Consider the following 26,532-nt stretch of genomic DNA (forward strand, 5'->3'; position numbering starts at 1 on the left):
GACGGGAGAACGAAGGGAGAGAGGAATGGATGGATGGGTGCAGACGAAATCGGAAATTTTCTTCCAGCATATCGAATCGATCGGATTGGCGACCACTAGGGTCCTGGAGCATTCCGAGTCTTGCAACTAGAAATCATTGGCTGTGAATTGACCAAAGATCCTCGCTCGTTGCTTCAGGGATTGACACTGGGTTTCAGTTGTGCTTCAAAAGGGCAATTCTCGATAGAGACGGAGATCATCAGATTGGCCCAGTAGGTAGTGTAGTAGCGTAGTAGAGACGACAATACTAGCGGAGTAGACGGAGGATTCCCCGTGCTCAACCATTCGTGGTCAGTGATCGGTATCTTCATGTCTTTAGAAGGCTTGTTATTGCTAGAGCTGGTTGTACTTGTTTCCTCGTTGATGGTTGTTAAAGCCGAGCCAAGGGATACTTGCTGTGAGGATGGCGGTTATCCACCCGCTCGACAAAAAAACCCTCTTCTTTTTTTACCCTCTGCTTGGAATTTTGACCCCGAACAGTAAACTGAAAGACCCTCAGGTTGCGAATCCCTTTACTGAAACAGCGATCGAATTCATTTGATCGACGCCATCAGCCTGTGCATCAGCCATAACCTTAGCAAACCAAGCTTCTAGAACCTCTCATTCATCACTTCCTTACTCCTTCTCCTTCTTCTTCTCCTCCCTTCCTTTCCCTTTCGTTGCTGACCCGAACCCGAACTAAAGTTTTCTCACTAAACCAACTTCGACATCGAAACCAACTAAACTTGTCTGGGTGCAACACGATCGATCCTCCTCCAATTGGATTCCCTCTTTTGCTTGTTCTTTCAGCCCTTCGTCCCCTCTTCTTCCACTCCCTCAGCCCAGCCTTGCTTCGTTTGGCTTGACTCTTGTCACAAGCCGGGCCTTTGCCTTACCTGGGGTCTGTCTGCTGTCATCTCTCTCCCCCAACTTCAGTCTCCAACGGTCTATGATCACACAACAGACCCCTCATTCCGATCCTGTTTCCTGCAAGCAAAATCCCGGTGCATCTGCTGCCGTCTAGACTACTGCGAAGCAATGGCCCTCACTCAACCATCCACCTCAGAACGAACGATCCGCAAAATTGACATTGCCCAAGTATGTGATAACCCATCCTGACTGTTAGAGAACCCCTTCCCCATCTAGCTTTAGAACTGTGACTGACGGCATGCTTTGTACCGTGTGTAGGTCTCCCTCAGCCTCCAGGATCGGTTAGGCCTCGCCAAGGTCAAGTACCAGAATGGTCGACTACATGCTATCGACCCCAACGTCAACGGGGGACGACAGGCGTCATTAGGAAGTGACAAGCCGTCCGATTCCTCCTCAGATATTTCCCACGGCCGTAGCGAGACACCGTTGACTCCGCCGCCCTTGCCGAACTCCTCGTACTCCAAAGAATTGCCCCGGTCGTCCCGCAATAAACATGCAGCAACCTTCGACTCTCGAGTGATGCAGCCCATGCTGTCGGCTAGTCGGAAACGCCTACGGTCGGACTCTATCACAGAACAAACAGTCAAAGCACCTCGGGTTTCCTGGAAAACCTCATATCAACTGCCTGAATCATCCCCTGGGTTCAACCGACACCGAAGAGGCCGACTGCTCAATCTGCCTTTTATGGCGGATACGGCTCCAATCCCGGAATATTCATCACCTGCATATCCTCCGCCTTCGGAGGATGATAACGATCCAGATCTCCCCGTCCACAGTTTTCAGGCCGTGAGTTCCATGGTGGGCTCCTCGCCTCCTCGCACTCCCCCTCCCAAGCACGCTCGTCTGTCCCGCAATGATCGAACCATCCGACACGAAGACGGCGCAGACCTGCTTCTATACCTTGCCAATTCTCCTACGCCAGCCAGTGTCAGCAAGCATCAGACCCGGGATTTTCCTCCTTCTACACCTCCGAGCCAGCATGCCGTTCTACCGTCGTTAACCCCGACCTTCGGGGGCGGCGGTGTCTTTCCGAACTTCGGCACGCCCAACCAACAATTCAACTTTGCGGACTTCGTGAATGTCACCCCGAGTCCAGCACAGCCAGCCTGGGGCGGCCGCACGCCAGGGGGTCCGTCCAGGACCCCCCTCGCCAATAAAGACCGCAGACGCTCCAACCTGGAGAGCTTGCTGCCTCCGGGCGCAGATAGCCCCAAGATGAGTGGAAAGGGACGGGGAACTGTTCTGCAACTTGGGGAGGAGCTGCGGCCGTAGCCCAACCAGCCGCTGGATGTACAGATCTGCCTTGGTTGCGGATTCGACTCGGGCTCATCCTTCACGACTCTTGATGATTGTTTATGTGCACATTACCCTATTTTGTCCTAGTCTCATACCCCCTTCGCTGCGTCATCCTTCTCTTCTACCCATACCATTTATGTTATCATGCCCCAGCTGGAGGGATCCAGATCATGACTTTTCATTTGTGTGCGAACAGTGCCTGGTAGATTCTGGACAACCTTCGCCATGGCTTTCGCTGAATACTATTACTTTCACAATGTCCACTACGTACGACTTTTTCAAACTTTGACAAAAAGATAATCTCAGAGCTCATTCCTCCCCTTGATATCCTATCTCTTTGACTCTCAAAGCGAAAGTACATACAAAAGAGCAATGACGTATGCAACGAACCGCCCCCGGCCCATTTCTGTTTTTAATTAGAAAAATCCAAGAGAACACTAAACTGGAAAAATCCTCCCCACCCCACTTTCAATACCTCAAGCGAACCTAGAATAGCCCAATGACGTCTACTCAACTTCTTTGCTGTCTCGCCGAGCATGTCACGCAAAGGTGGCTGGTTGGTTGGTTGAGGTGTGTGTTGCATCGGGTGCAAGGGAGAAAAAAAAAAGGTAATCAACGCGTCAAGAAGCGGAGACACGCGTACAGTACGTGTTGATTTCGCGTTGGCGCTAGGCTGGATCCGGACTAGGTGCGTGTGCTAAGATGAGAGGACCTCGGAACTCGGACCCTGAGCCTCCGGTGAGGCTGTCCCTGTTGGGATTAGTGGGCTTGGTGCCAGTGCCAGCGTGATCTGCTTGTGCTGTGTGTGAGCACGTGACTTGGTTTCATCTCTTTTGGGTCGTGGTTCGTGAGAGAGGATGTTTAATTATGGGAAGAGAGTAAGTGTGGGGTTTCATGTGTACTGATGCTTGTTGGGTTGGGAATTATACTTGGATGTGCGTTTATGAGGTATGCTGTGGTTTAAAGTAGATGATGCGATGATGTGTATACTGTACATAACCTATATCTGTCCAAAAACTGACGGGCAAAGTCAAATCGAAGACGTCGTTATTACCAAGATATTCGTAAGACTACTCTATCATGCGCAGAAGAGGGAGATCTGATAGCAAGGTCGATTATCTGTCCTCTCGTCTATCTGTACGTGGCTATATGGTACTGTAAAAGGAAGAAGGGATTAGTCTAGAGCATTTATAGTGCAAGGGACGACTGATATAAAGAGACCGGGCGGAGAACCCGCGACTTGGGCGTGGTGTATTATTATTCTACCACCACCGGGACAGTGTGATAAATATAAGGTAGCGCAGGAATTTTGCAAACTCACTCAACCCTCCCTCGCCATGAGCCAAGGATCCTCCAAAAGCTCCTTAGCCGTCGCCCTCTTCTCCAGTTCCCAAGTAAGAGTCTTCCGAAGGAAGCGAAGAAAGCCCGAGTTATCAACCAGTTTTGTTTCCAGGGATTCGATTGTCCGGTCATGCGGTATAGGTGCCAGAACCAGCCACTCGTCTATAGTAGATTTAGTAACGCATCACTACAAGTGATCATCGTAGAAGAAAGGCATACTCCGATCATTCCAAAAGTCCGCCCGTCTCTCCGGGTTCCTGGCTAGGAACTCAGGGGGCGGTGGGCCCAGTGCAGCAATCAGCTGGGCCAGATGAGCGGCATCGTACAGATCGCCGTCTTCGTCACGCGCAGTGAAGAGTCTTTTCGATCCAAGCATGTCCCATGCCTATGAGCTCTTTAGCTGGGAACTATGGGAATCGAATCCAGTACGACAGCGACTCACTGTAAGCCCAACACTCCATATATCAACCGGGTAGCTCCATCCCACATAAAGCAGTGTTTCAGGCGCCCGGTACTCCAATGGCATTATATCGCCTGCGTGAGGGCCCGCTCCGATTCTCGCTTCTCCAAAGTCAGAGAGAAGCATGGGTCCTTCCTTCGGTAGTGTTAACCGTGACAGATAGATAGTTCGATCGGGATAGATCTTTCGCGTAACAGGGGACGCAATCTCCTTGTCTTCCAGTCGACGCAGGAGATTATTGTCGTAAAGGCCAAGCAGCATGTTGCCGGAGTGTACGTCTGCTAAGTATCAGTAGAGGAACTTGTAACCTAGGCCCACGATCTCCGGGAAGGACTATACCAGTATGAACAGTCTCTCCGTGGGCATGCAAAAAGTCCAGGGCCTTGAGAAGCTCAATAATGGCGCTCTTGACAAATTCCTCCTCGAACCCTTCTCGACGAAAAACAAATCTCATATCACGCAAACTCATCTGCGCGGGCTCGAAGACGAGAACAGCATGCTTGCCATGCAGACCAGTCACCTCGAAAGAGTCCAGCAACTTTCGAATGTTGTTTATTCCTCGCCGTCTGTATGATATTTCGGCCATACGGCTATTGATACGGTCGTAAACAGGCATTTCCCGATAACGAAGCGAGATATGGACGCATACTTTAAGTGCGACGTATTGGCGATCCCGGTGGAAATGTTATCGTTCAATTCGAACCTCTCGGAGGGCCTATCTCAGGTCTCGGGCCAGCCAAGTGGTCGACGAAGAACAAAACCTCAGCTTTGCCACAAATTGATAGCGATCTTGAAAGAGCTCGCCTAGTTGAACGGGATAAAACCGGTCGGCTTGATAATCAGGCAATTCCTCCTCTTCCACCAGCGTATCGGCATCGACAGTGGTGTAGCCACTCGTTGGCAAGGCCCGTGGCTTCTCCAGCGCGGCTCTTTGCGGAATGGTGGAGAATGATTTGAGCGAAGATGTAATGGTATCCCACAACGAAGGCAATATGACTCTAGGGGAACGGAACGAGGAGGCCCCGACCGCTACTGTCTTGTGTGTCCGATTGAATCGTAGACTAGCCGAGAAGCTCCAGACTCCTGTCATGAGGAACATTATCGAATAGCATCTGATCTGATCAGTATGCTATCTTTATGCGCCGGCTAGCAAGTGGATGTTGTCGGACGCGTTGTGAATTGAGTTGCGTCATTTGCCAGCAAAAGCCTTTAGCGCGCGTTAAGAGCTGGGCGGGAGACCCATTGGCCGATCGCCCTGTTATGTACTACTTCAATGTACGGTATACAACTCCAAGGCAAAATATCTATTTCTCTTCAGCATCGTCCACCGGCGCCGACGGTTCGCCCTCCAAATTGCTCTTCTCGGACTGCTTCCGCCAGAGATAAGCCAAGTAATCCGAGGTGGTCGCCTCGTCGATCGACTTATCCTCGCGCACCTTCAGGAACCGTGGGAACCGCAGGCTGAGGCCGCGCTCCTCGCTCACCAGGCCGATGGCGGCCGGGTACGTCGGGCTGAGGGTGATGTCCGCGAACGCCATCTCCCAGACCTCCTGCGGCTCGAACCAGACGTCGGGCGCGCCGTAGTAGTCGACGTAGCTGGGCCGCGAGATCACGTTCGCCGTCCCCTCGGCGTATTTGTCCTTGTTCGCTTGGTAGAACTTGTCGGTGAAGCCGGACATGCATTTCGTCACGGCCTCCAGGCTGCCCGTCTCCGGGTTGCGCACGGCCAGCAGGATCGGCGACCACCATTTGGCCTTGCGCCCTTGGCCATGCCACCCGGCCACTGGGATCAGGTCCAGCGTCTCCGAGGACGTGCTGTAGTCCTTCTTGACCTTGAGCCAGGACTCCAGGCGTTTGTCAGGCTCGTAGGTCGATAGGAGGGCTTTGCGTCGGCTTCCTTTGGATGTTGAGGGGTTGGGGTCGGGTTTGTTATCCGGTACGCTTGTGGCGGTATCGGTTGGCGCGCCATTTGAGGGCTCGAGTTCGCCCTTGGGTACGTTGTCGAGCACTTTCACCATGATTCCCTCGCATTTGATGTCGGTGGCGCCTTTGAAGAATTCGAGCACGGCCTCGGAATCAGCGGACGTAGCGTCTAGACTCTTGACCCAGGTGAATCGTTTGGGTATTTCAACAAAAAGACTGCGCAGTAGTTCTCTACGCTCACGGAATGAGCGGTCGAGCAATGGTTGTCCGTTCAAGTACATCAGGTCAAAAGCGAACAAGCAGACGTTCACTTTAATGGATCCTATATCTACGTTCTTCTTCGCGCGATTGGTAAGGATCTGGAAGGCCTGGAGATCTCCCGTTTCCTGATCGACTGCAACCACCTCCCCCTCTAGGATGAAGCTGGACACCCCTTCGCCTCGAATCTCGGGCACGAGAGACACGAGATCCGGGTATTTCTCGGTCATGTTCTCTAGATGGCGTGAGAAGATGGACACCTTGCCCGCCACATCGCAATGGACCTGGGCACGTTGTCCGTCGTATTTGTATTCACAAACGAAGTCTCGTCCTTGTAATTTGGTCAACATGTCTGATAGGTCGCGTGTGATGCTCCCCAGCATCGGTCTGAGTGGAATGTGTAATTGCAAGCCGCAGCGTACGAGAAGCTCCTCTGTCACACCGCTCTCCAATAAACATGGAACGAGGTCGTCATAGTTCGGGTGTCGTGCATACGAAGCCTTGACGATTTCCTCTGCATTACTGTAAACTTCTGCGAGCTCTTCTTTCTTAAACCGCGCCAGATCCTGCTGAGAATGTACAGCAAATTCAGCACCATCTGGTTTTGAATATAGAAAGGCCCGGGCAAGCGCGATGAGCATTGTGGTTTTGACAGCTCCTATACGCAGGTTCTGCACGAGGGTCCTGACTATGTATCGACTCTCCTCTGCACCACGAGCATCCTGCAGCAACTTCTCGACAATCCTCTGCTTGGCCTCTTGGCTTCCGCCCCCCTTACTCAGAGCTATCTTCTTCAGACTCTGGTATACACCCTTGATCTTTAGTGGCTTGGGCTTCATCAAGGTGAAGCTCTGCCTCTTCTTAGCCTCGAAAGCCACATCACCCGCATCGCCGTGCTTGTCGTATAAGGATTTAAGTCCCTGGTTATTGAGACCATACACCTTCTTGAGAGCTTTGGAAATCGAAGACCCGCCGAGACCCAGCTCTATCTCATCGTAGGGCGGTGAGATCGAATTGGTCGCTAGCCAGACAGCGGGCAGAACGCTCGAAGGATCCCCCTCGATCAAGACTCGGAGGAAGTTAACCAACGTATCCACAATCTTAATACGACTGGTAGTTGCATTCGCAAGAACGAAGGCTCTGGTGAGAAGCGCGTACGTAGCGTCGCCACCCTGCGCAACCCAGTGGCTTCTTAACTCCTGCGCATATCCGGCTGCGTCGAAGGTGATGGGGCTCTGGTCGAACGGGATAGCCAGGGAGACTGTGTCTTCTGTTCCCGACGATGATTGGAGCGAGAGTATCCCCTTGCCTTGTTTTGCTTTGAAATCCTGATTGATGTGCTCCTGATTTAGAGGCGCCGGCGCCGGCGTCGGTGGAGGCTCGAGAGTGGGAGTATTGACCTGCGATGTTGAAGTGGCATTTTCTTGATCCCACTCCGCTTGTAGCTTGCGGGCAAGAGCCTCGTCCGAAAGAGTCTGCTCATCCTGTGTTTCAGTCTCAGCTGGCGTTTGCAATGCTTGCTGGGACTTTTCGGCCTGCTTGCTTGCTTGGCCCTGGAAGAATGACGCTATACTCCGGGTGCGCTGGACGGAAGACTCAGGATCATCTCTCTTGCGCTTTTTAGCGGGACTAGCCATCATGAAGGATCAAGTGCATAGGTAATGTAAGACACAAGCCATTGAGTTTGGTGCTGCAATGTGCTCCATGGTGAATGAGCTGCGGGAAGGAAACGATGACGTTGGTTGGACGGAATGGGCAGCGGAAAGTCCAGAGCTTCCCGCCGCTTTCTCCAAGGCGGAGTTGGCGATTGGAGACACGGTAACGGCGTGTTGCGACTCCACGCTGTGCTTTCCCCCCGCCAACTTCTCCATAAAGCACCACGCCCCGCGAACAATGGCCGCTTCTGCACCTGCTTTGTCGTCGCACGAGAGGACCAGAGTGGAGGATTATTTGAACGACAAGCTTCAGGTTTCTGCTGATTTGGAGAGCCTTGACTCATTGTTATCGAGTTTAAGAGCCCAGCATGAGCTCCAACGCAAGCAGGTACCTATTACCTTTATCTCCTTTCCTGAACGACTGTACTTCACCTTGATCCCCTTCATCGTACTAACGAGCCACTTCTCATAGCTAGCCGAAGCACAAGAAGCTCTCTCCAATGCCACCAAGGCCTCCAACGACCACGCCGAAGCCACTCGCCAGCGTGCCGAAGCATTCAATGAGCAGCAGGAGGACATTGACAGGCGCCTGAAGACGATCACTGGATCCGACTCCAGCGATGATGCAGCCAAACGGTTCGAAGCCAGCATAGAAAAGCTGCGCAGACTCGAGATTTCCAGGGGTTATATGACTGTGCTGAAAGAGGCGGAAGAGTTGAGGTAAGGAAATAGCTCGAATTTCACTTTCTCGATCGTTAAAATTGGATACAGCAAGGAAGCTTTGAACCACATCAAAAGTGATCCCAGGGCCGCGCTACAATCATATACCAGACTACGAAGTATATCTCGATCGCTGAATGAGGCTCAGCCGGCAGCAGAGGGGGCTGCTCCGCACTTGGTCGATTACGTGGGGAAGCTGGTTTCCGCGCTTAGAGAGCAGATGAAGGACAATTTCTCGCAGCGGCTACAAGAGACGATGGATCGCATGAAATGGCCTTCGAAAGACTTGCAATTCTCAGACGATGTACACGGGGAGTGGAAGGAAAACGTCGAACTGCTCCTTGGCTTGCAAATACCGTACGCCTTCCTCATACTCGCGTTACAGATGACCTTCTAACACGTGAGACACAGAGAGCTCATCGGCCGTGCATCTGTGTCTGAACACCACTGTACCGAGCCTCCGGTGTTGTTGCCGCTAGAAGTGATGGTGCACCCGCTGGAACTTCGGTTCAAATACCACTTCAGCGGAGATAAGCCAACCAACAGGCTCGACAAGGTACCGTGGCATCCCGTATATTCTCAGCGATGGAAGATGCAGGTTCTAACTTGATACAGCCGGAATACTTCCTAGCTCATGTCACGGATTTGATCAATAACTTTGGAAGCTTCTTCGCCTCGTCTTTACAGCCTATATTCGATGAAAAGGCGAAACAGGTCGGATCGGATCTAGAGTGGAACTTCTACAACGCCTCTCATGCCTTTATTACGGCACTTCTGCCTGTGTTGCGGCATAAAATAGCTACATTTTTGCCTCAAATCTCGACACATCCACAGCTTCTGAGCCATTTCGTGCACGAGTTGATGAGTTTCGACAACGAGGTCCGCGAATCCTGGAACTACCTCCCGGACCCCTATGCCGCTGGGGACTGGAAGGGAATGACGTGGGAGGTTTTGACCAAGCAAGGCTGGTTTGACCGCTGGCTCCAAGTCGAGAAGGACTTCGCGTTAGCTCGCTACAAAGAGATTGTGGACAACCCGGATAGTGGTCACATCGACTACGATGGTGTCGAGCTTTCGTCAACAAAGCCGACCAAAGCTGCAATCCGTGTCAACGATCTCCTGGAAACGATCACCGAGCGCTACCAACCGTTGTCATCATTCAGTCAAAAGCTTCGCTTCCTCATCGACATCCAGATCACCATTTTTGACCAATTTCACGAACGCCTGCAGTCCGCTCTGGAAGCTTACCTTGCAATGACTTCAACCATCGGTCGGACCGTTCAGGGCGCAGAGGGACAAGCCAGCGTCGAAGGCGTGGCCGGATTAGAACGACTTTGTAGAGTTTTTGGGAGCGCGGAGTATCTCGAGAAGAAGATGGAAGATTGGAGCAACGAGGTCTTCTTTGTGGAGCTCTGGACCGAGCTCCAAGAGCGCGTCAGGCAAAATAAGGACGGTGGCAAGAACGTTGCCGGCTCCATGTCCGTCGCTGACGTTGCATCGCGCACATCTCAGGCCGTGAACAACAACCGCCATGACGGCGATCAGAGTGCGGCCCCCGAAGGTGCCTTGTTCGACGAGACTGCTTCCGCGTACCGTCGGCTGCGACTCCGCTCTGAGTCCATCATCACATCCACCCTGACGTCCAACGTACGCTCGGCTTTGAAGCCCTATTCCCGCGTGTCAACCTGGACCACTTTGGCGGCCACAACACCTGCTCCAAATGGCGCCCCCCTGCCGCCGACATCCGATCTGGCCCCTGTTCTGCGCACCATCTCAGCAGAGTTATCTTTCCTCTCCCGAGCCCTGGGTTTCGCTCCCTTACGTCGCATCACCCGCCAGGTCCTTCTCGCTATCCAGACATTCATGTGGAGCAGTATCCTCATGAGAAACACGTTCTCAGCTTCCGGAGCCCTGCAATTCATCAGCGACATGGACCATCTCGGTAGCGTGGTTGACGTCGCTTTAGGCGCGGCAAGCCAATCCGGCGGCTCCATGAAAGTGCTGAAGAAGTTAAGCGAGGCGCTCCAACTCCTGGGGCTGAGTTCGGCAGAGCAGACGTCATTGGATGGCGCGACAGACCAGAGCGAGGACGCGTCCAAGGTAGCAGGCCTGCAGGTGCCGCTCGGGCTATGGGAAGTCGAAAAGAGATTGTTCAAGGACAACGAGAGCGCCCGGGAAGTCCTCGCTGAGCTTGGGATTGAGTCGTTGACGGAAGCGGAGGCGAGAAGTGTTTTGGAGAGACGAGCGGAGATCGGAAATTAGTGCTTGAAGCCGAGTATTTAAGGCGCCTTCTCCCTTTTCCCTCCCGTTGTGCATATCCTAGCCGATGAAGTATGTAATTTGCATAAGATATCCATTGAAAGCATTGTGAATCTATTGACATGCGCCCTGCGGCGACTTTATAAATCTCTCTATCTTCTATTCTATGAGCTGAGTTTCTGTGTCTTTTCTTGACCCTTGACCTGTACAGTATCTGTGAACCAGGTCTACCATGCTGTAGATGTATGTACTCGAAATTGTTTGTACGAATGTCCCGGTTCCCAGAGGCGAGGATGAGGCCGATCTAGTGATGTACGACGGGCCCATGCCCTCTTTCCGCGAGTCTCCGCTGCGGGAACTCGGCGCGACGCTTGTGGTCTTCCGCCTTGAGCTTCTCCACGATGGCGGGACCGACCTGCTCGATGGCGCCGAGCAGCGCCTCGACCGTCTCGGTGGAGGTCTGCACATTGACCACACAGCGGAAGAACTTGCCGTCGCCGACGGCATCCTCGTCGCTGCTGGGCGGGGCGAAATCGACCATGAAGCCCTTGCTGACGATGGCGTGGGTGATCTGCTCGGTGACCTTGCTGTTGGCCTTGGCGCGGTCTGCTTCAGCGGCGGGCGAGGTGACGGGCCCGCGCGGGTAGACCATCTCGCGGCGCGGGGCGTAGTAAAAGCAGACCTGCAGGCACGGGGTGGGGTTCTCGCTGACGAGGCGGAAGTTGTCGTTTTGCTGGACCAGAGTGGCGAGGTGGGCGGCGACGGCGCAGGCGGAATCGATCTGGCGCTCGTAGCCGGCGGTGCCGTAGTAGGTCCAGCCCAGGAAGAGCTTGAGCGCGTCGGGGCGCCGACCGCACTGCAGCGTCAGGTCGGCCAGGTCCCAGACCTCGGGCGAGTCGACGGCCGCGTCCAGGGCTGTGGTGTTGTCGTCGTCCGCCGCCGTGTCCGCGTTGTGGAACAGGTAGCCCGCGGGGAGCGTGTTGGCGCGGTGGAAGCGCCGCAGGTCCGCCGCCAGCAGGAACGAGCACGTCACCGGCACCCCCAGCATCTTGTGCGGGTTGATCGCGATGCTGTCGGCTTGCTCGGCGCCCGCCAGCTTGTGCCGCTGCTGCGCCGAGAAGATGAACGACCCGCCCCACGACCCGTCCACGTGCATCCACAGCTTGTACCGCTTGCAGATGGCTGCGATCTCGACGAACGGGTCGAACGACCCCAGCACCGTCGTGCCGGCCGTCGCGTTGACGTAGAACGGCGTGCGCTTCTCCGCTAGAGCTTGCTGGACTAGCCGCTCCAGCTCCGCCGGGATCATGCGCCCCTGCTTGTCGATGGGCACCGCCCACACCGCGCTGCTGCCCAGCCCCAGCATCTGCGCCGCCTTCTCGATGCTGTAGTGCCCGTGCGCGCTGGTGAAGACCACGAAGCGGTACGACCCGTTGCCCTCGCGCTTGGTGTCGGGGTACAGGGTGTTGCGCGCGATCACGATGGAGGTCGTGTTGGACGCCGACCCGCCCTGCACGGAGATGCCGCCGGCGCGGGGCCCGCTGAGGCCGAAGAGCCGCGCCAGTCGCTGTCCCGTGTACTTCTCAATGATGCTCAGGGCCGGCGAGACCTGGTAGACGTGGTTATTGGTGTTAAGCGTGGCCAGGATCAGCTCCGATGCGACGCCCGGCGCGTTCGTCGAGGCGTACAGCTTGTCGAGGAAGCCCTGGTGCCAGGTGTTGACCGAGTAGCGGAGAACCTGACGGAGCACGTCCACCAGCCCATCTTGCCCGCTGCCTTCCTGCGGCAGGCTCAACTGAAGTAATTGTTGAAGCTCCTCGGGCTTTTTGTACTCGACTAGCGATGTGCCATTGTGATCGTTCGGGGTCAGGGACTTGGAGTCAAAACGGTCCGTATCCGCGCTGCGAATGAAGGGGATCAGAAGATCTTCGACGGCGCTCAGGAGCTAGGGTATCTCGATGTTAGTCTCGACTCATTGATCGTAGTTAAGCCTTCGATGATCGCCCGATCGGAATGCGACGGGGACGAGACGAGAAGTGGAAGAACTCATGACTCACGCTCTTGACTTCCTCCGCGCGATCCGTTGACGTTGAAGCAGCCATCGTTGTGATATAATGTGAACGTACCGAACTTTGCGACTAGAGGATATGGTGCTAAAGTGCCAGGATAAAGCGAAAGGGCCCTTTGACTTAATCTGCGACAAAAAATTGGAGGTCAATTGGCAATCGGCGAGCCAAGCAGTGGTGGCCAAATGGGACTGTTTGCGGATCCACAGACAGTTCCGGGCGACAATCCCGAAAATTTGACATCATGGTTCGATGGAGCTGATTCAGTCCCCGATTCAGTCCCCGGGACAGACTCCGGGGTTCCTGCGGAGAGGTTTGAGATCGGAGGTTGTCTTTCTGGGTTTCTTGTTGGAATTGTTGTTGTCGCTTCAAAATCTGCTGCAGAAATGTAAATTATTGGTGTAACCTCGGTTGAAGGAATCACTGGAAGGTAAAAAAAACCTCAAATTATAGATCCAGTAGCTTTTGACATGCCTTTTCCCTATCCAATGCCACAGGCGAGATTGCCCAAGTAATATACATGACCTTTTCGTTTTACACTCGCTGCTAATAATACACTGCAGAAACAAAACTTAGACCCTTAGACCCTAGAATAAATGGCTGAGATGTGTCGTCCGCACTCCACACGTTGTTCCATTTTCACCGTCCGACTACCAGCCTTGCCCTTGTGACTAGGCATGATCTGAAGCCGTGCCCCCTGCTTCTCAGCCTCACTCTTACCCTCAACGGGTGCGTTGATGTAGATCGGCTTGGACGAGTTGCTACGCTTGCCGGTGCCGAGCTGGAAGTGCTCGTTGCCTCCCCACCAAAGGACATCGTAGCCCCAAGCATCCGCTTCACTCAGGGTATCCGTAGAAGCCGAGTCCATCTGCGGGTTGTTGTCCATTACCGCTGCGACGTGTGTCGTACCTACGGAGATATCGCGCAGGCGGATGGGAGCGAGTCCCTTCAAGCGCTCATCGAATTCGAACAATCCACTCAAGGGCTTCACCTTTGTGAGAGCGTCCTGGATATGAGTCCACTTCCCGTTGCCTAGAGCACCCCAGATTCCCCGCCCGCACGTCCAGACATCGGCCGTGATACGGCCCAGGTCGCGCACAGTAGAAGGATCCTCGTTCGAGCCCAATATCCGCTGCGCGTCCACGGCAATGAAGCTATTGGCGCCTCCAGCAGCGATCTGAGTCGCCTTCGGTAGGTATGGGCCACGATAGAGTCTCCTGATGGGCACCATGATAGGCGTGTCGCAGAACGGGAACGATGGGTCGAATTCCATTCCTAGCTGGCCAAAAGAGTTGTCACCGAAGGCATATACATTGCCCTGGTTGTCGAGGGCCAGAGAGTGATAGTCACCGGCTGCGACCTGAATGATCTTGGATCCTTTCAACACGCTGACCTCGTGGCACGCGTCCACCGGGCCCTTGGGTCGAGTCGCCCACTTCAACCCAGGCACACCGAGCTGGCCGAAAGACGGATAGTTCTCTGAAGAAGAAGCGACTGAGAAGACGCGGCCCGAGCTGGTCAGGAGTAGCGCATGGTCGATTCCCCCGGCAATAGCTGTTACCCGTTCCCCCATCTTCAAGCTGGGCTGTAGCTTACGGTAACTCACACTGGCCGACCCAGACCAGAAGGGCACCCAGGAGCCTTCACTGAGCTTGCGGCCAGATAGTTGGTCGTCCCTGGCAATGGGAAGTGAGTAGACCGTGCCGTCCGACGATAAGGTGATAAGACGGTCATGAGACATGCACAGCGAGGTCAGGTTCTTGCCAGTCAGAGTCGTCGTAGGCTTGAAGTCGGTCTCTGAAAAGCCCTTGCCCCATTGCACCAAGTCACCATTCTCAGTAATGGCAGCGCCGGACTGCTCGCCAAGCTTGAGGTCTCTGAGCACCTGGCCGTCGAAGTAAGCAAGTCTCCGCGGAGTCTTCACAACAGAGTCTTTCGATCTCGGATCGACGACTTTGTAAGCATTGTTGCCCCAAACATAGACGCCGGGGCTCTTGACGCTCCGTTTCTTCTGCGCAAATTGCGAGCCGAAGTCTTCGGTGGCATTTGTAAGGTCCTTCACCGGTTCTACTGAGCTCTCAATCTCACTGCGGTTGGATGTAGCATATTCGTAGCCTAGATATGCGGCCGTTCCTAGACCTGCCACGCCCAAAGAGTTCCGGAACCAGGTGGGAGAAGATCCCTGATTTCCATTGCTGGCATAATATCTTCGCCACGAAGCTCCGACAGGTCGGCTGTCCCTCGCAAGGCGACGAGATGCGTGGATGGCGAGGCTGGTTGCCGATTGCCGTCCCCGGGATGTCCACATGATGTTCACAACACCTAATATGAATTCAGACAGTCAAGTTGCTTTGATTGACTGGTCTGTGCTTATAGTCAAGCCCACAGGGGATTTCTCCAAAGGATCAATGGCCAGTTAATGTTTGGTCGTTGCGTCAGATACCGTGAGCGGAAAGGGACGGCAGAATAGCGCATTGAAGCCACGGAGGATGCGACTCGTTCTACAAACACCCGTGTGTGAAACTGCCCCAGGGCTGCTAATGTGACCGCTTGCTGCCCTTGGATTAGGGGCCTCAGCTAGAGCCGGGAACTGGCATATCCATCTTTTCCTCCGCAGTCTTATACAACAATGCGTCAACAAGCTGCGGGACAGCGGAGTCGTCGCCAGACTGCCCCGTCTGGACCGCCAGTGGACCTGAAGGCCAAAGTGATCAACGAACAGGAGACCATCCCAGATGGCTTGGAATCTTTCACTGATATCAAGAACGAGTTGGAGTTTGCACAATGGTACGATGATGTGGAGGACAGCCTGCTGTCGGCCAGCTATGATGAGTACCAGTAAGTCGCGCAACGAATCGACGACGACGAAGCCCCTGACAGACGCTGACCTTCTTAATTTCCTGTTAGAGCATGCTTACAGGAACTTCAGATGTCCAAATCGCATCTAGACTCCCTCTTATCGGATACATCATCGACCCTGGATCTTCTCACCAGCCTGTCCAATGACTTCAAAGCCGTGGAGTCGCAGACGTCCAATTTCCAAAAACAATGCGAAGGGCTTCTCTTCGCGCAAACACGCGACTTGCAATTGGCTACGGATATTCAAGATAACCTCCAGTACTATGACTTTCTTGATCCGGCTTCAAGGCGGCTCAACGCTCCGGGCGCTGGAAACACTGTGCGGGGGCAAGAGTTCTCGGACATGCTAAGACGGCTTGATGAATGCTTGGATTACATGGAGGTACATGTGAGTATATGTAGCAATATGGTCTTAATGCTCCAGCATGCTAATCTGTAGCGCCTGCCTAGACCGACCAGAAGGAGGCCGATGTATACCGCTCTAGATATCGACTTCTTATGACTCGCGCCCTCACCCTCATCCGGACACACTTTATCACGTCACTTCGAGATATTTATGCCGATGCCTCCAAGAAAATCGCCGACAAACAGCTTAACGAGACGACTATGTCTACGCTGCTATATGCGAAATTTCGAGTCGGCGCACCGGAGCTGAAACAAATCGGACTCGAGATACAGAAGCGCGCCGTTCCTCCTTTGGACCCCGACCAGGGCACAGAAGCCGAGTACCAGAGCCTTCTCAACGAGCTTCATGCTAATTATGCTGCCACACGTGGGAAGCTGATGATCCCGTTGGTTCGGAAGAACCTCAACGATATCGCGCAGTCGCCCACATCGTCGCAGGACCTTGTTTCTTTCGCACGTGCAAGCATTAGCTACATCCGTGGGGTCTGCTTGGACGAGTTTGAACTCTGGGGTGAATGGTTCCATGGCCAAGGTGGACTCTATGACTTCCTCGAGACAATCTGCGAACCTCTGTATGATCATCTCCGGCCCAGGATCATCCACGAGGACAAGATCGTCAAGCTGTGCCAGCTGTGCACGCTGTTGCAGACTCGATACTTGATCGACCAGGATGAGGAGTTGGAACAGCCCGTGGACGCCAACCAACTCGACTTCACCACCTTGATTCAGCCGGCCCTCGAGGACGTCCAAACTCGCCTCGTCTTCCGTGCTCAAGCTTTCCTCCGCGATGAGATCGAACGCTACAAGCCCCGTCCTGAGGACCTGGACTACCCAGCTCGCAACCGGCAATTCTCCATCTCAGTCACGGAGGGCCAAATCTCGGGCCGCAAGGTCGCTTCCGAGCCCCTGGCCAAGATCCCCAAACCCACGAAACAAGCCGAAGAAGGCACCGAGGCTGACGCGGATGCGAAGTGGGATCTCGAGACTCCGAACGCCTCCAGCGGGTGGTATCCAACGCTGCGTAAAGCCATCTGGCTCCTGAGCCGCATCTACCGACTTGTCAACGTGAGTCCATTTTCTCCACATCCCCAATCACAAACCAACTAATTCAAAACCACCAAATAGTCCACTGTCTTCGACGATCTCGCGCACCAAATCGTCCACCAAACGACCCTCTCCCTCCACCACGCCAGCACCCTAATCCCCGCGTCATCAACAACAACAACAACAACCCCCACTAACCCCAAATCCCCAACAACCACTACCCCAACGCCAACGCCAACACCAACGCGCCCCGAAACCCACCGCCAACTCTTCCTAATGAGCCACCTCCTAATCCTCAAACAACAAATCGTCGCCTTCGACATCGAATACGTCGCGCCCGAAACCTCCCTGGACTTCTCAGGCCTAACGCACACCTTCTGGGAACTCCGCGAAGAGCGCGGCGGGCTGTTCAACCCACGCAATTTGGTCCGGCTCGTGGGCCAGGGCCTCCTGCCGCGCGTGGTCGAGAACATGCTCGACGCGAAGGTAGAGCTAGACGGCCGCCTCCGCACCGTGATCAACGATTTCATCCACGGCTACGCCACCTCAATGACCGCCTCCCTCCCCGCCAAATTCGTCGCCAACCCCACCACTACCACCGCTGCTGCTGCTGCTGCTGCCACCGCGGCAGTCGAGGAATGGATCTACCCGACTTGCCGGAAGATCGAGAGCGAGGTGCTGGGCCTGCGTCGCGTGCTGGGCGAGTACCTGGATGATCTGCGCATGCGGGAGACGCTGGTCGGCGCCGTGCAGGAGCGTGTGATTCAGATCTATGAGGAGTTTTGGGAAAGGTTTGTCGCTGAGGAGCGCCGGGCTGGATCTGGGGTGAGGGGTACTAAGGGAAAGGGGAAGGGGAAGGGTCGTGAGGATGATGTCTGGGATGTGGATACGTTTGTTGAGTGGTGTGAGGGGGTCTTTCGGGTCGGGGTGGCGGGTGTTGTTGATGATGAATGCGATGGTGGTGGTGATGATGATGGGATGTCGAGTCGGACGGGCAGTTTGGGCTCGTTGCGGAATCATTAGGCTTGGTGCGGGTGCGGTGCGGTCATCGGATAGATGGATGTAAGTACCTTAACCTTTTAGGTACATATTCTTGTTACCACTTTTTTTGTTCTTTTCCGGAGCAGCACCCACGCTGGGTTCTATAAGGTGTCGTAGTCTTCTTAAAGGTGTCAAGCTACGTTAGTTCGCGATTTGTTGTGCGCTAGCGGGCTGGGGACTACGTTCTGCACTGGAAGAATCCTAATTCAACAGCCAAATTACAAGAACGCCTGCCTACTTTCTTTCCATGTGTCTTCAAGAAATATATATACACGGTGAAGTTCAAAACAGCGAAACGCGGAGTGGGTTTGAGGTTGGTGATCCGACAAAGGCCCTTTCCTCGGTGCTATGTATGCACAAGACATTGCCAAAGTCAAGCTGCGGAGTGAAGGGGTATGAGCAGGGGGAAACAGTACAATGCAGGGGCAAGATGGAGAGAGAGAGAGAGAGAGCCAACAGCAAAACGCTAAACGCGACTGACTTTACACTAACTACTACATTGCTTTTCTTGCGGTCTCTCAAAGGACATGCCGGATCTTGGCATAGAGTTCCGTGTCGAGGAAGTTGTACTTGGGATCGGGTTCGCAAAAGGGGTGGCGGGTAAGGAGAGTTTCCGCGGTGGGACGGTCGAGGGAATCCCTGGTACGAGCTATGTTAGCATACGAAGCTCGAAGCTAACGGAGAAAGAAGGAACGGGGACTTACACAGTAAAGCAGTCATACATAAAGGCAAGAGCTGCAGGACTGATGTTCATGGAGACGTCTTCTGGGATAGGCGGGGCCTGGCTCAGGCTGCCGAGCTTGAAGATGGCGCCAATGGCCTCTTCCTTGCTCCATGGCCGACGACCAGCGAACATTTCCAACACCACACAGCCAAGGGACCAGATATCCACCTTGGCGCTGTAGCCCTGGCCCTGAGATTGGATGACTTCGGGCGCCATCCAAAAGACCGAGCCTTGCATGGAGTTCGTTGAATCATTGCCGTAGATATTGTCGGTCTTCTTCGAGATACCGAAATCGGAGATCTTACACGTTCCATCGAGATCCAGCAGGATGTTGTCCGCCTTGAGATCACGGTGCAAGATACCCTGGTCGTGGAGGTAAGCCAGTCCGCTCAACGTCTGGTGCGTGAGGGACTTGACAACACTCTCTTCGAACTTGCCATGCTTCCGAAGACAGCTACCGATGGAACCACCGGAAATATACTCGAGATAGATGGAGATAGATAGATCACCTCGCTCGCAACCAAGATATTGCACAATGTTGGGGTGTTCCAGGTGCTGCATGGTGTCGATCTCTTGATCCATCGCAGCGACCATCTCCTTGATCCGGTCAGTATCTTGCCCCGCGATACGCGCATTGACCTCCACCTGTTTCACAGCCAAGACCTCACCATTGTCGGCGTTCATGCCCAGGTACACGCGGCCGTATGTTCCCTTGCCGATCAACTGACCGCGGATGATACGGAAAGTGGGCTGCCGTTGAGGGATGTTACCGGGTGGAGCATGAGTCTGGGGGATAGGGTCAAGCTGGCTCAAGCGGCTGCCGGGTTTCGGACTGATCTGCATGATCTTGGCGCCGAACATCTTGGTGCTCTTTCGACGAAGAATGTCGCCGGATCTTTGATTACCTGTGGAAGAGGTCACGCTTCTATTCCTGCTGGCTTGGTTGGCTCCCTTAGCCACTTCACGAATAGACTTCATTCGAGTAAGTCCGCCTCCGGAGCGGCTAACATTGCGTCGTGCAACAGCACCAGGCTCAGGGGGCCTGACGGGTGGTTCGCTGGGTATGTTGACGGGTGTCGAAGCATGTGGAACAGAGTATGATGGATTCTCTGGCTTTTCCTTATGGCTCAATTCATTCTCGGCAGCAACTTTGTTTGCTGGAGATGACGGAGGAGACATGCCCTGTCCGTCCAGGTAAGGAGTGTCAAGGTCAATGTCAGGGAAGAAGTCGTCGAGATGATCGATGACGCCTTCGACGGGAGGTCTGCTGGCCCAAATATCGCCTCGAGCAAATGAGTCTCTGCGAGGCGGTCTTTCGTCTTCTGGCGAAGCAGTCATATCAGAGTGATATGCCTCTGGAATGCTCGAGTCGCCGCTAGACGCTAAGAAAGTGTCACGAGTAGCACTCGGAGACCTGAAGCTCACAGAAAGTCCTTTGCGTAGCCGATTTTCAGTGTTCAGTGTGAGTGACGGCTTTGCCGCTCTCTTTTGCGACTCTGGCGAGCCAGTCATTGACCCCTTATCCGTCACAGGCGATTTAGCATTTGCGAGTGGAATGGCAAAGAGACCGTCATCGGAATCATCGTCAGAATCTTCCTGTGGCAAGGGCGAGCGTTGAAACGAGACCTTCGTCTCCTCAAAGTCGAATTCAGGCCCATAGGATTTACGGGACTGCAAGCCCGGCCTGGGTTCTTGAGGTGTAGTATTACCCTTGACTGGCGACTCCGCGCTGTGCGCCGTTGGTGTTGCTTGGCTATCCTGATATGATCCCTTCGACTCGTCTAAGGCTAGATATCAGTAACATGAACACAGATGCGTCATCATAGAATTCGGCACTTAGAAGGCTTACCTGAATGGTTTAGGGCGGGGCTGCCTCCCGCATTCATATTTGGGCTGGATGAGCCCGTTGCTGCTGGTACAGATGGCGACGGTGTTCCAATAGCGCTAGTGATCCTACCAACACTAGCCAGTGCGGCTCCAAGGCCATGTGCTTGGGCAGGAGGCTGAGCACGAGGACGATCAATGTCCCTCTTCCTGAGAGAATTGACCTTTGTGAGAGTGTTTGATTCATGTGGCGCAGTCGGAGGTTTGCGGAGAGGCACCAATGGCTCGGATTTCTTGTCTTCGTAAGGTGAAATGCGGGGAGAGTCGAAATCGATGACACCTTCCCGCCTATAGCCGGTTTCACCGTAAGCATCCTTCCTTGGCTGCGGCATAGGAGGCACTTTCGAGATGCGGTAGGCTCTCTGTTTGCGTTCGACCTCGCGCATATGCTCCTCATGGCGCGCTAGTAGATCCGCTTTCTCAGCGTCAAGCAGCGCTGCATCTGCAGCATGATCCACGGGAGATGCCGCAATGGAAGTCTGCGACACGTCACGCGGAAATTTAGCAGAAGACGCTTTCAGCTGTTGCCGTGAAGAAGATGCCTGTGGAGAAGTAGGCTTGTTTTGAGTTTGAGGGGATATCCTGTTCAAAGCCTCTTCATCCAGTGGCTTCCTATGTACTTGATGGGCCGATGTCGGTGACGCAGCCGCTTTGTCTGGGAATGAGACTCCCAGTCCTGCAAAATGAGGGAAAGTATTCGTACCCAGCTGCATGTGCGATCCTCGTACAAACAACTTGAGAGACCCCAAGAAATCGGACCTTGACCTCCGGCACAGGGCCAAGTTAGTATCGTTCAGCGGTTCGTCATGCTCGGTCTGTCCAGGTTCTGTCAAGTAAATCTGGGCCGCGGTCCAATCAGAGATTCCGAGGCTCTGGCAGATCGCAGAGCGCAGCGTCTCAACAGAATCCATCTCAGTTATGTCCACCAAGCGATAGTTCCATCCATCCAGGGTAACGAGTGTGTACTTTTTGGCTTTCTGCGGTTTTGCACGCATTACCAACCGCTCATGATCAGACATAGAGGCAGATGAAGGACGTTCACCCAGCGACATATCACTAGTACTGAAATTCGGCTTCGCGTAAGGGAGATGGGAACCATTCTGACGTGTGTTGACTGGGCTTGTTGGAGACTCAAGAAACTGTTCTTCAGGGGATGGGTGATTAGAGTCACTTCCTTTAGTCCTCTTCTTGAAGAAGTTCAGAAGACCTGTTCGATGATCCTTGGGATATGAGGAAGGCGTTTCCCCACCGGACTGGCGATTATACGATTCCTGGGGCGAAGGTCGTACTCCGCCCTCCTGTCTGAAAGACTCGTAATAACGCCGTCCCGTCAAGGAGTCTGCGCTGTTTCCACGAGAGTGTTCAAACTTGACGCTTAAGTCACCTGTCGATGAAGAAGGTCCCGGCTGGGCAAGGGTTGCATGCTGTGTTGCTGGGCTCCCGCTTTTAGGGCTCTCCTCATAGGGTCGAATCGGAATTTGGAAAGTCCCACCATCGCTGGACATCGAAGGACTCTGTCTTTGATGATCCCCGCCGATGCTAGACAGCACCGCCCTGGAATAGTCCGATCGCGGCCACATGGTACCGGTATCGTTATTGCCAAAGTCAGATGATGCGTGATCATGACTAATGGGAATCGGGGTTGTGAATGAGCGCATCTGCGCACTCTGCCTCTGATTATGAGCCAGCTGAGAAGCCTTGAATTTAGGGCTATTGGCGACACTGCCTGAGAACGGGCCGGCAGAGCGGGGTTCAGGAGGCACTTTTGGCGAAGCTTCATGCCCTCCGTCGAAAGCACTATTGGGGTGAGAATCTCGGCGCTTCTGCACCGATAAGTCTGCATCATAGGTTCCGTCTTCGTGAATCTGGCGAATCAACTTGCGCATGCGTTTGCCCTCCTCGCGTTCACGAGTCTGGTCCCAGCCCGTACCGCTCAATTCGCATTCCTTTGCGAGTTGAGGGTAGACGACGTTGTGCATCTTGCCTAGATTTGGGCGGCCATTCGAACCATGTCCCAATTCCAGGAAATCTGCTCCCTCAATTTCTAGCGCCCTAAAGGTTTCTTGCCAATCTTTCGAGAAGCCGTTTCTCGCAAGCCATAAGAGAACGCGATCGAGCGGCCATTGCACGGCCGCTTCGTTGGGCGACATACCTCCAAGCAGAGTGTTGCTGTTATTATGGCGATGACTAGGCGATTTTGTGAGCTCATTCGTTGGCGCGGGCTGCAGTACTTGGTTCTGGGAGGCCGTGGCCGCAAATCCCGACGTGAGTGGTTCATGAGAACCGTCATTGACTGCCAATGATGATGGGAGAGTACGAGAGGACGGCGTCGAAGGCACATTGGCGTCCCGTTTGTATGTGGAAGAATCGCCCATTGAATACTCATAAGCCTGCGAAGAAGGAAGTCGTTGTCTTTCGGCCGAGGGCATGGTTCCTGGGTTCTCGTAGCTCGGAGCAGAATGCACGTCAAACGGCGGTATTCCGACACCCGGTCCGAACGAACCAGGTTGCGGAACGTAAGTTGCAGACGTTCGGGTATCAGTTGAAGAGGGTATTGAAAGGCCGTTTGGACGACCGTAGGGCGATTGATTTGTAGGGACCATAGGAGGGGGCGGCGGGGGAGGTAGGAAGCCTTGGGACAGAGCCTGTCTGGCCCAGGTCTGTTGCTGCCAGCCTAGAGTATTCTGATGCTGCAGTTGAGGATTGGTGAGCTTGGATGCGCCGTATCCTGCTCCAGGAGGTGGCCCAGGGGGCGGCGGAGGCATCACATTCTGAGATTGGCTTGGGGCGTATCGAGGCGGCGGTGGCGGTAGAGGTATCATATGCGCCTGCGAGGGCTGCGTTGCGGAAGGAGGAGGAACCGGAATATATTGCTGTTGCCGTTGGCCATCCATCTTGACGGTGCTTGGGTATCACCGTTGCAAGCAAAGGATCTTGATCGGCCGTTGAATCGCAGACAGTCTGCGCGGGGACTTCTAGAAGACTCTACTAGTGTTCAAAGGCCCCTCTCCGAGAGGGATTATGCACGTTGCTGAGGCCGAGAGACATAGACCATCAGCGCTCAATATCGAAAGAAAGTCCGCATCCTCGATGCTCCCCAAAAGCCCGTTATTGGCCCTAAGCAATATCGACCAGGTCGCACAGGGAACACGAAGTACTGGCGAAGTATTCAGGGGAGGGCTGATAAAGGAGACGGACGTGAGGTATCTCAATGCAAGATTGTAATCATGCGCAGCTAGCCTCCAAATCGGGTACGTAAGCAGAATCGGCAGGTATCTGCGGCCATCGGCTTCGATAGATCGAGTCTCGTGAGGCTGCGGGCGGGCAGAATCGTGCGCACGTTGTCAGTTGAGACAGCACAGCCGTGATAGAGAGTGAGATTGAAGACTATATTTCAAGGAAGCTGGGAGATCAGAAGTAAGTGAAAGCTCTTGGAAGTTATTGAAAATTTGCGATGATCAATCCCCCTGATAGTAGACTAGGTCTCGTTAGTTGAAGGGGGAGGGGGGGCACAGCAGGAAAGGGAACAATGCCGCGGAAGATTGGCCGGGAAGCTAAAAAACATACCATTAGCAATTTGAAAGAGATTAGCCTAGCCTCCCACATTTGATTAAAACCACTAGTCGCTCATTAGAAGGGTTCCTCGAAATTAAGGAAATGAAATGTCTCTCTTCCAACGCAAGCAAGAGGCCTGCTCGCCATGAACGTTGGGGTAAATCAGGCCCGGCCCAGGCTTCGCAGAGAAGGAGCTTTGATGCGCTGGCCGCCTTAGCGCCCCTTCAAACCGTCCCGTCGATCACGTGGTGGACTGATAAGCAAAGGTCCATTCATTCATTCATTCTCCGAGGTCTTTTGCAAACATTCCTCTGAGCTTGGCACTCTACACTCAGACTTCTGCCCATTCCCCTGATATGTCAATTGCCCGCATCCGGGGCCTGACCTTATATAGCAATGAAATGCTGTCAAATTGCATTAGTGAAACGAACAATGACATCTGATCGCGAGATTGAGCGAGGTTCATCACGTAATTCGATCAATCGCGTTGCCCGAGAGATTTAGCGCTATACCATGCCCGGGCGGTGCGATTGTCAGAACTATACAAGTTTCAGATGCTCATCTGACGTGGACCCCCTTTCAAGAATCCTACCGCTTTCACTTGGGTTATCAACTACCAGCACAGATAAATAATGGGCATTGAGTAACATTAACCGGCAATTGCGTGTAACTCAAGACGGTAAACATTCTGGACTAGTGACACGTATAATGAACCTCTGATCCAGGAGCCCATCATGTCTCACATCAAAACCCACCAGGAGCACTAACATGAAATGAGTTTGACGTCTTTCTGGCAAGCCCAACGAACTCCTGCCTCCCTGTCTACCTCTATCAGAGAGACCTCAGCGATCACAGATGACGTTCCACCGTCCATCCTTCCGCACCATTCTGCCTCTGTTCCCTATCCTCGAAGAACGGCCTGAAGAGCCGTCGAATGATCTTCTCCGGGCGGAAATGCTCATAATACTCCCCGGTGTCCGGGTCGACCGTCCGGCCCGTGACCAGGGGCATGTCGACCAAGATCTTCGAGTCTTCCGGTAGGACCTGCGCGAAAATCCGACTGACAGTCTGCGACGCCGCCTTTGCGATGCTCAACGCCGCCAGGCTCGGGTCCGGGTACTTGTCCAAGACGCCGCCCGTGACCAGGAACAGGGGCCACTCGCCCGCTGAGACACCTCCCACGCGAGCATGGTTCCGGTACCACTGGCCGGCGACAAGGGTTCGACGGCGGCGACGCGGAAGTCCAGCTCCAGTTCCTCGGGCGTCAGGTCCGTGATCGAGGAATTGAACACCCGCGCGGCGTTGTAGCTGAGGATGTCGAGGGCCCCGCCGAGCTGTTGCAGGCACCACTCCAGAGCGCACTTCAAGCTGGCAGGATCTCCAGCGTCCGCTGCTCGGTAGACCACGGTGATACTGTCCTTGTTGGGAGCGGCATAGCGGACTTCCTCGGCGATTGCGGCGAGACTCTTCTCCGAACGAGAGATCAAGCCGATGTCCCAGCCGAGACTGGCGAGCCACATCGCCAGCGATCGAGACATGGAGAAGCCCACGCCCACGATAATGCTGGTTCGGTTTGCGCTGATGTTCATTCTGGTCTTTTTGCCTGTGTTTGCTTGTGAAATATGGGACTAGTGGCGTCACGCCTGTGTCAGTATGGTTGTGCTCTAACAAGCGGTATGTGATATTCTGGGGCGCACGATGTGAGAAAAGAGCTGAGGCGTCCTTCTTTTAAAAATTGACAGGGTATCCCGGACTTCTGCTCTCGGCTGAATACGTGGGAGTAGAAAGAATTCAATTGATGTATGATGCCCATAGCGCTCGTAAGCATGAATACGACCAATAACGTCACCGGCGCTTTTGGCAGTATACGAGGCGGGAAAGCGGGAATCTGACGGGCTCGGGATCCTCCACTGTTTGGAATGATAGATCTTTAGAGTACCTCGGCCATGTTCGATTGCTCATAAAGTATAACTCACGCAGTCCTTCGAGAAGAATGTGCGCACATGAAGCTGCATAAAGCTATGAACCTCGTACAGTGCTATCAAAAAGGCTCTAAAGCATCAGCATAGAGTTGAAGTCGAATTCACCCAAGCT

The 26,532-nt window shown here is 54.0% G+C and overlaps 9 protein-coding genes across 9 annotated transcripts; 3 read left to right on the forward strand and 6 right to left on the reverse strand.

The window, feature by feature from the left end:
* The first annotated feature begins 861 nt into the window (after window positions 1–861).
* BO97DRAFT_384637 (uncharacterized protein) lies at window positions 862–2,503 on the forward strand. Its single transcript, XM_025693432.1, has 2 exons — window positions 862–1,116; window positions 1,207–2,503. Exons 1-2 carry the CDS (start codon window positions 1,057–1,059, stop codon window positions 2,218–2,220), a joined length of 1,074 nt encoding a protein of 357 aa, XP_025554616.1. The 5' UTR covers window positions 862–1,056; the 3' UTR covers window positions 2,221–2,503.
* Window positions 2,504–3,324: 821 nt separating this feature from the next.
* Window positions 3,325–5,135, reverse strand: BO97DRAFT_468380 (serine/threonine-protein kinase; the record flags this gene model as incomplete). Its single annotated transcript, XM_025699734.1, has 5 exons — window positions 3,325–3,747; window positions 3,805–3,970; window positions 4,028–4,323; window positions 4,385–4,693; window positions 4,802–5,135. The coding sequence occupies 5 exons, from the start codon at window positions 5,133–5,135 to the stop codon at window positions 3,566–3,568; spliced, it is 1,287 nt and encodes a 428-aa protein (XP_025554617.1). The 3' UTR covers window positions 3,325–3,565.
* On the reverse strand, window positions 5,006–7,967 carry BO97DRAFT_212771 (putative DNA ligase I). The gene has a single exon (XM_025690589.1). It carries the CDS (start codon window positions 7,864–7,866, stop codon window positions 5,350–5,352), a length of 2,517 nt encoding a protein of 838 aa, XP_025554618.1. The 5' UTR covers window positions 7,867–7,967; the 3' UTR covers window positions 5,006–5,349.
* Window positions 7,968–8,081: 114 nt separating this feature from the next.
* On the forward strand, window positions 8,082–10,929 carry BO97DRAFT_468382 (RINT-1 family protein). The gene is made up of 5 exons (XM_025699735.1): window positions 8,082–8,269; window positions 8,354–8,601; window positions 8,653–8,958; window positions 9,013–9,157; window positions 9,217–10,929. The coding sequence occupies exons 1-5, from the start codon at window positions 8,120–8,122 to the stop codon at window positions 10,861–10,863; spliced, it is 2,496 nt and encodes an 831-aa protein (XP_025554619.1). The 5' UTR covers window positions 8,082–8,119; the 3' UTR covers window positions 10,864–10,929.
* A 104-nt stretch (window positions 10,930–11,033) lies between these two features.
* On the reverse strand, window positions 11,034–12,962 carry BO97DRAFT_468383 (pyridoxal phosphate-dependent decarboxylase family protein; the record flags this gene model as incomplete). The annotated part of the gene is made up of 2 exons (XM_025699736.1): window positions 11,034–12,805; window positions 12,918–12,962. 2 exons carry the CDS (start codon window positions 12,960–12,962, stop codon window positions 11,165–11,167), a joined length of 1,686 nt encoding a protein of 561 aa, XP_025554620.1. The 3' UTR covers window positions 11,034–11,164.
* Window positions 12,963–13,395: 433 nt separating this feature from the next.
* On the reverse strand, window positions 13,396–15,307 carry BO97DRAFT_403451 (RCC1 domain-containing protein). The gene has a single exon (XM_025694739.1). It carries the CDS (start codon window positions 15,232–15,234, stop codon window positions 13,507–13,509), a length of 1,728 nt encoding a protein of 575 aa, XP_025554621.1. The 5' UTR covers window positions 15,235–15,307; the 3' UTR covers window positions 13,396–13,506.
* A 155-nt stretch (window positions 15,308–15,462) lies between these two features.
* BO97DRAFT_384651 (Golgi transport complex subunit COG3) lies at window positions 15,463–18,257 on the forward strand (the record flags this gene model as incomplete). Its single annotated transcript, XM_025693433.1, has 4 exons — window positions 15,463–15,764; window positions 15,834–16,173; window positions 16,236–17,255; window positions 17,316–18,257. Exons 1-4 carry the CDS (start codon window positions 15,556–15,558, stop codon window positions 18,255–18,257), a joined length of 2,511 nt encoding a protein of 836 aa, XP_025554622.1. The 5' UTR covers window positions 15,463–15,555.
* A 287-nt stretch (window positions 18,258–18,544) lies between these two features.
* Window positions 18,545–23,777, reverse strand: bck1 (putative MAP kinase kinase kinase (Bck1); the record flags this gene model as incomplete). The annotated part of the gene is made up of 3 exons (XM_025698118.1): window positions 18,545–18,914; window positions 18,980–20,780; window positions 20,849–23,777. 3 exons carry the CDS (start codon window positions 23,775–23,777, stop codon window positions 18,794–18,796), a joined length of 4,851 nt encoding a protein of 1,616 aa, XP_025554623.1. The 3' UTR covers window positions 18,545–18,793.
* Window positions 23,778–25,219: 1,442 nt separating this feature from the next.
* On the reverse strand, window positions 25,220–26,410 carry BO97DRAFT_468387 (uncharacterized protein). Its single transcript, XM_025699737.1, has 2 exons — window positions 25,674–26,410; window positions 25,220–25,641 (listed from the first exon to the last, which is right to left on the reverse strand). The coding sequence occupies exons 1-2, from the start codon at window positions 26,025–26,027 to the stop codon at window positions 25,288–25,290; spliced, it is 708 nt and encodes a 235-aa protein (XP_025554624.1). The 5' UTR covers window positions 26,028–26,410; the 3' UTR covers window positions 25,220–25,287.
* Window positions 26,411–26,532: the final 122 nt, after the last annotated feature.

This window comes from Aspergillus homomorphus, assembly GCF_003184865.1.
Source record: "Aspergillus homomorphus CBS 101889 unplaced genomic scaffold BO97scaffold_5, whole genome shotgun sequence".
In the NCBI taxonomy this organism is placed as follows: domain Eukaryota; kingdom Fungi; phylum Ascomycota; class Eurotiomycetes; order Eurotiales; family Aspergillaceae; genus Aspergillus; species Aspergillus homomorphus.

Bases quoted from the DNA above. Each gene is read 5' to 3' on its own strand.
- BO97DRAFT_384637 (XM_025693432.1), top strand. From the start codon at position 1,057: ATGGCCCTCACTCAACCATCCACCTCAGAACGAACGATCCGCAAAATT. The intron at 1,117-1,206 runs GTATGTGATAAC...TACCGTGTGTAG, and splicing joins GCAAAATTGACATTGCCCAA to GTCTCCCTCAGCCTCCAGGA.
- BO97DRAFT_212771 (XM_025690589.1), bottom strand. From the start codon at position 7,866: ATGATGGCTAGTCCCGCTAAAAAGCGCAAGAGAGATGATCCTGAGTCT.
- BO97DRAFT_468382 (XM_025699735.1), top strand. From the start codon at position 8,120: ATGGCCGCTTCTGCACCTGCTTTGTCGTCGCACGAGAGGACCAGAGTG. The intron at 8,602-8,652 runs GTAAGGAAATAG...AATTGGATACAG, and splicing joins AAAGAGGCGGAAGAGTTGAG to CAAGGAAGCTTTGAACCACA. The intron at 8,959-9,012 runs GTACGCCTTCCT...CGTGAGACACAG, and splicing joins CTCCTTGGCTTGCAAATACC to AGAGCTCATCGGCCGTGCAT.
- BO97DRAFT_403451 (XM_025694739.1), bottom strand. From the start codon at position 15,234: ATGTGGACATCCCGGGGACGGCAATCGGCAACCAGCCTCGCCATCCAC.
- BO97DRAFT_468387 (XM_025699737.1), bottom strand. From the start codon at position 26,027: ATGAACATCAGCGCAAACCGAACCAGCATTATCGTGGGCGTGGGCTTC. The intron at 25,642-25,673 runs GTCGCCGCCGTC...GTCGCCGGCCAG, and splicing joins AACTGGAGCTGGACTTCCGC to TGGTACCGGAACCATGCTCG.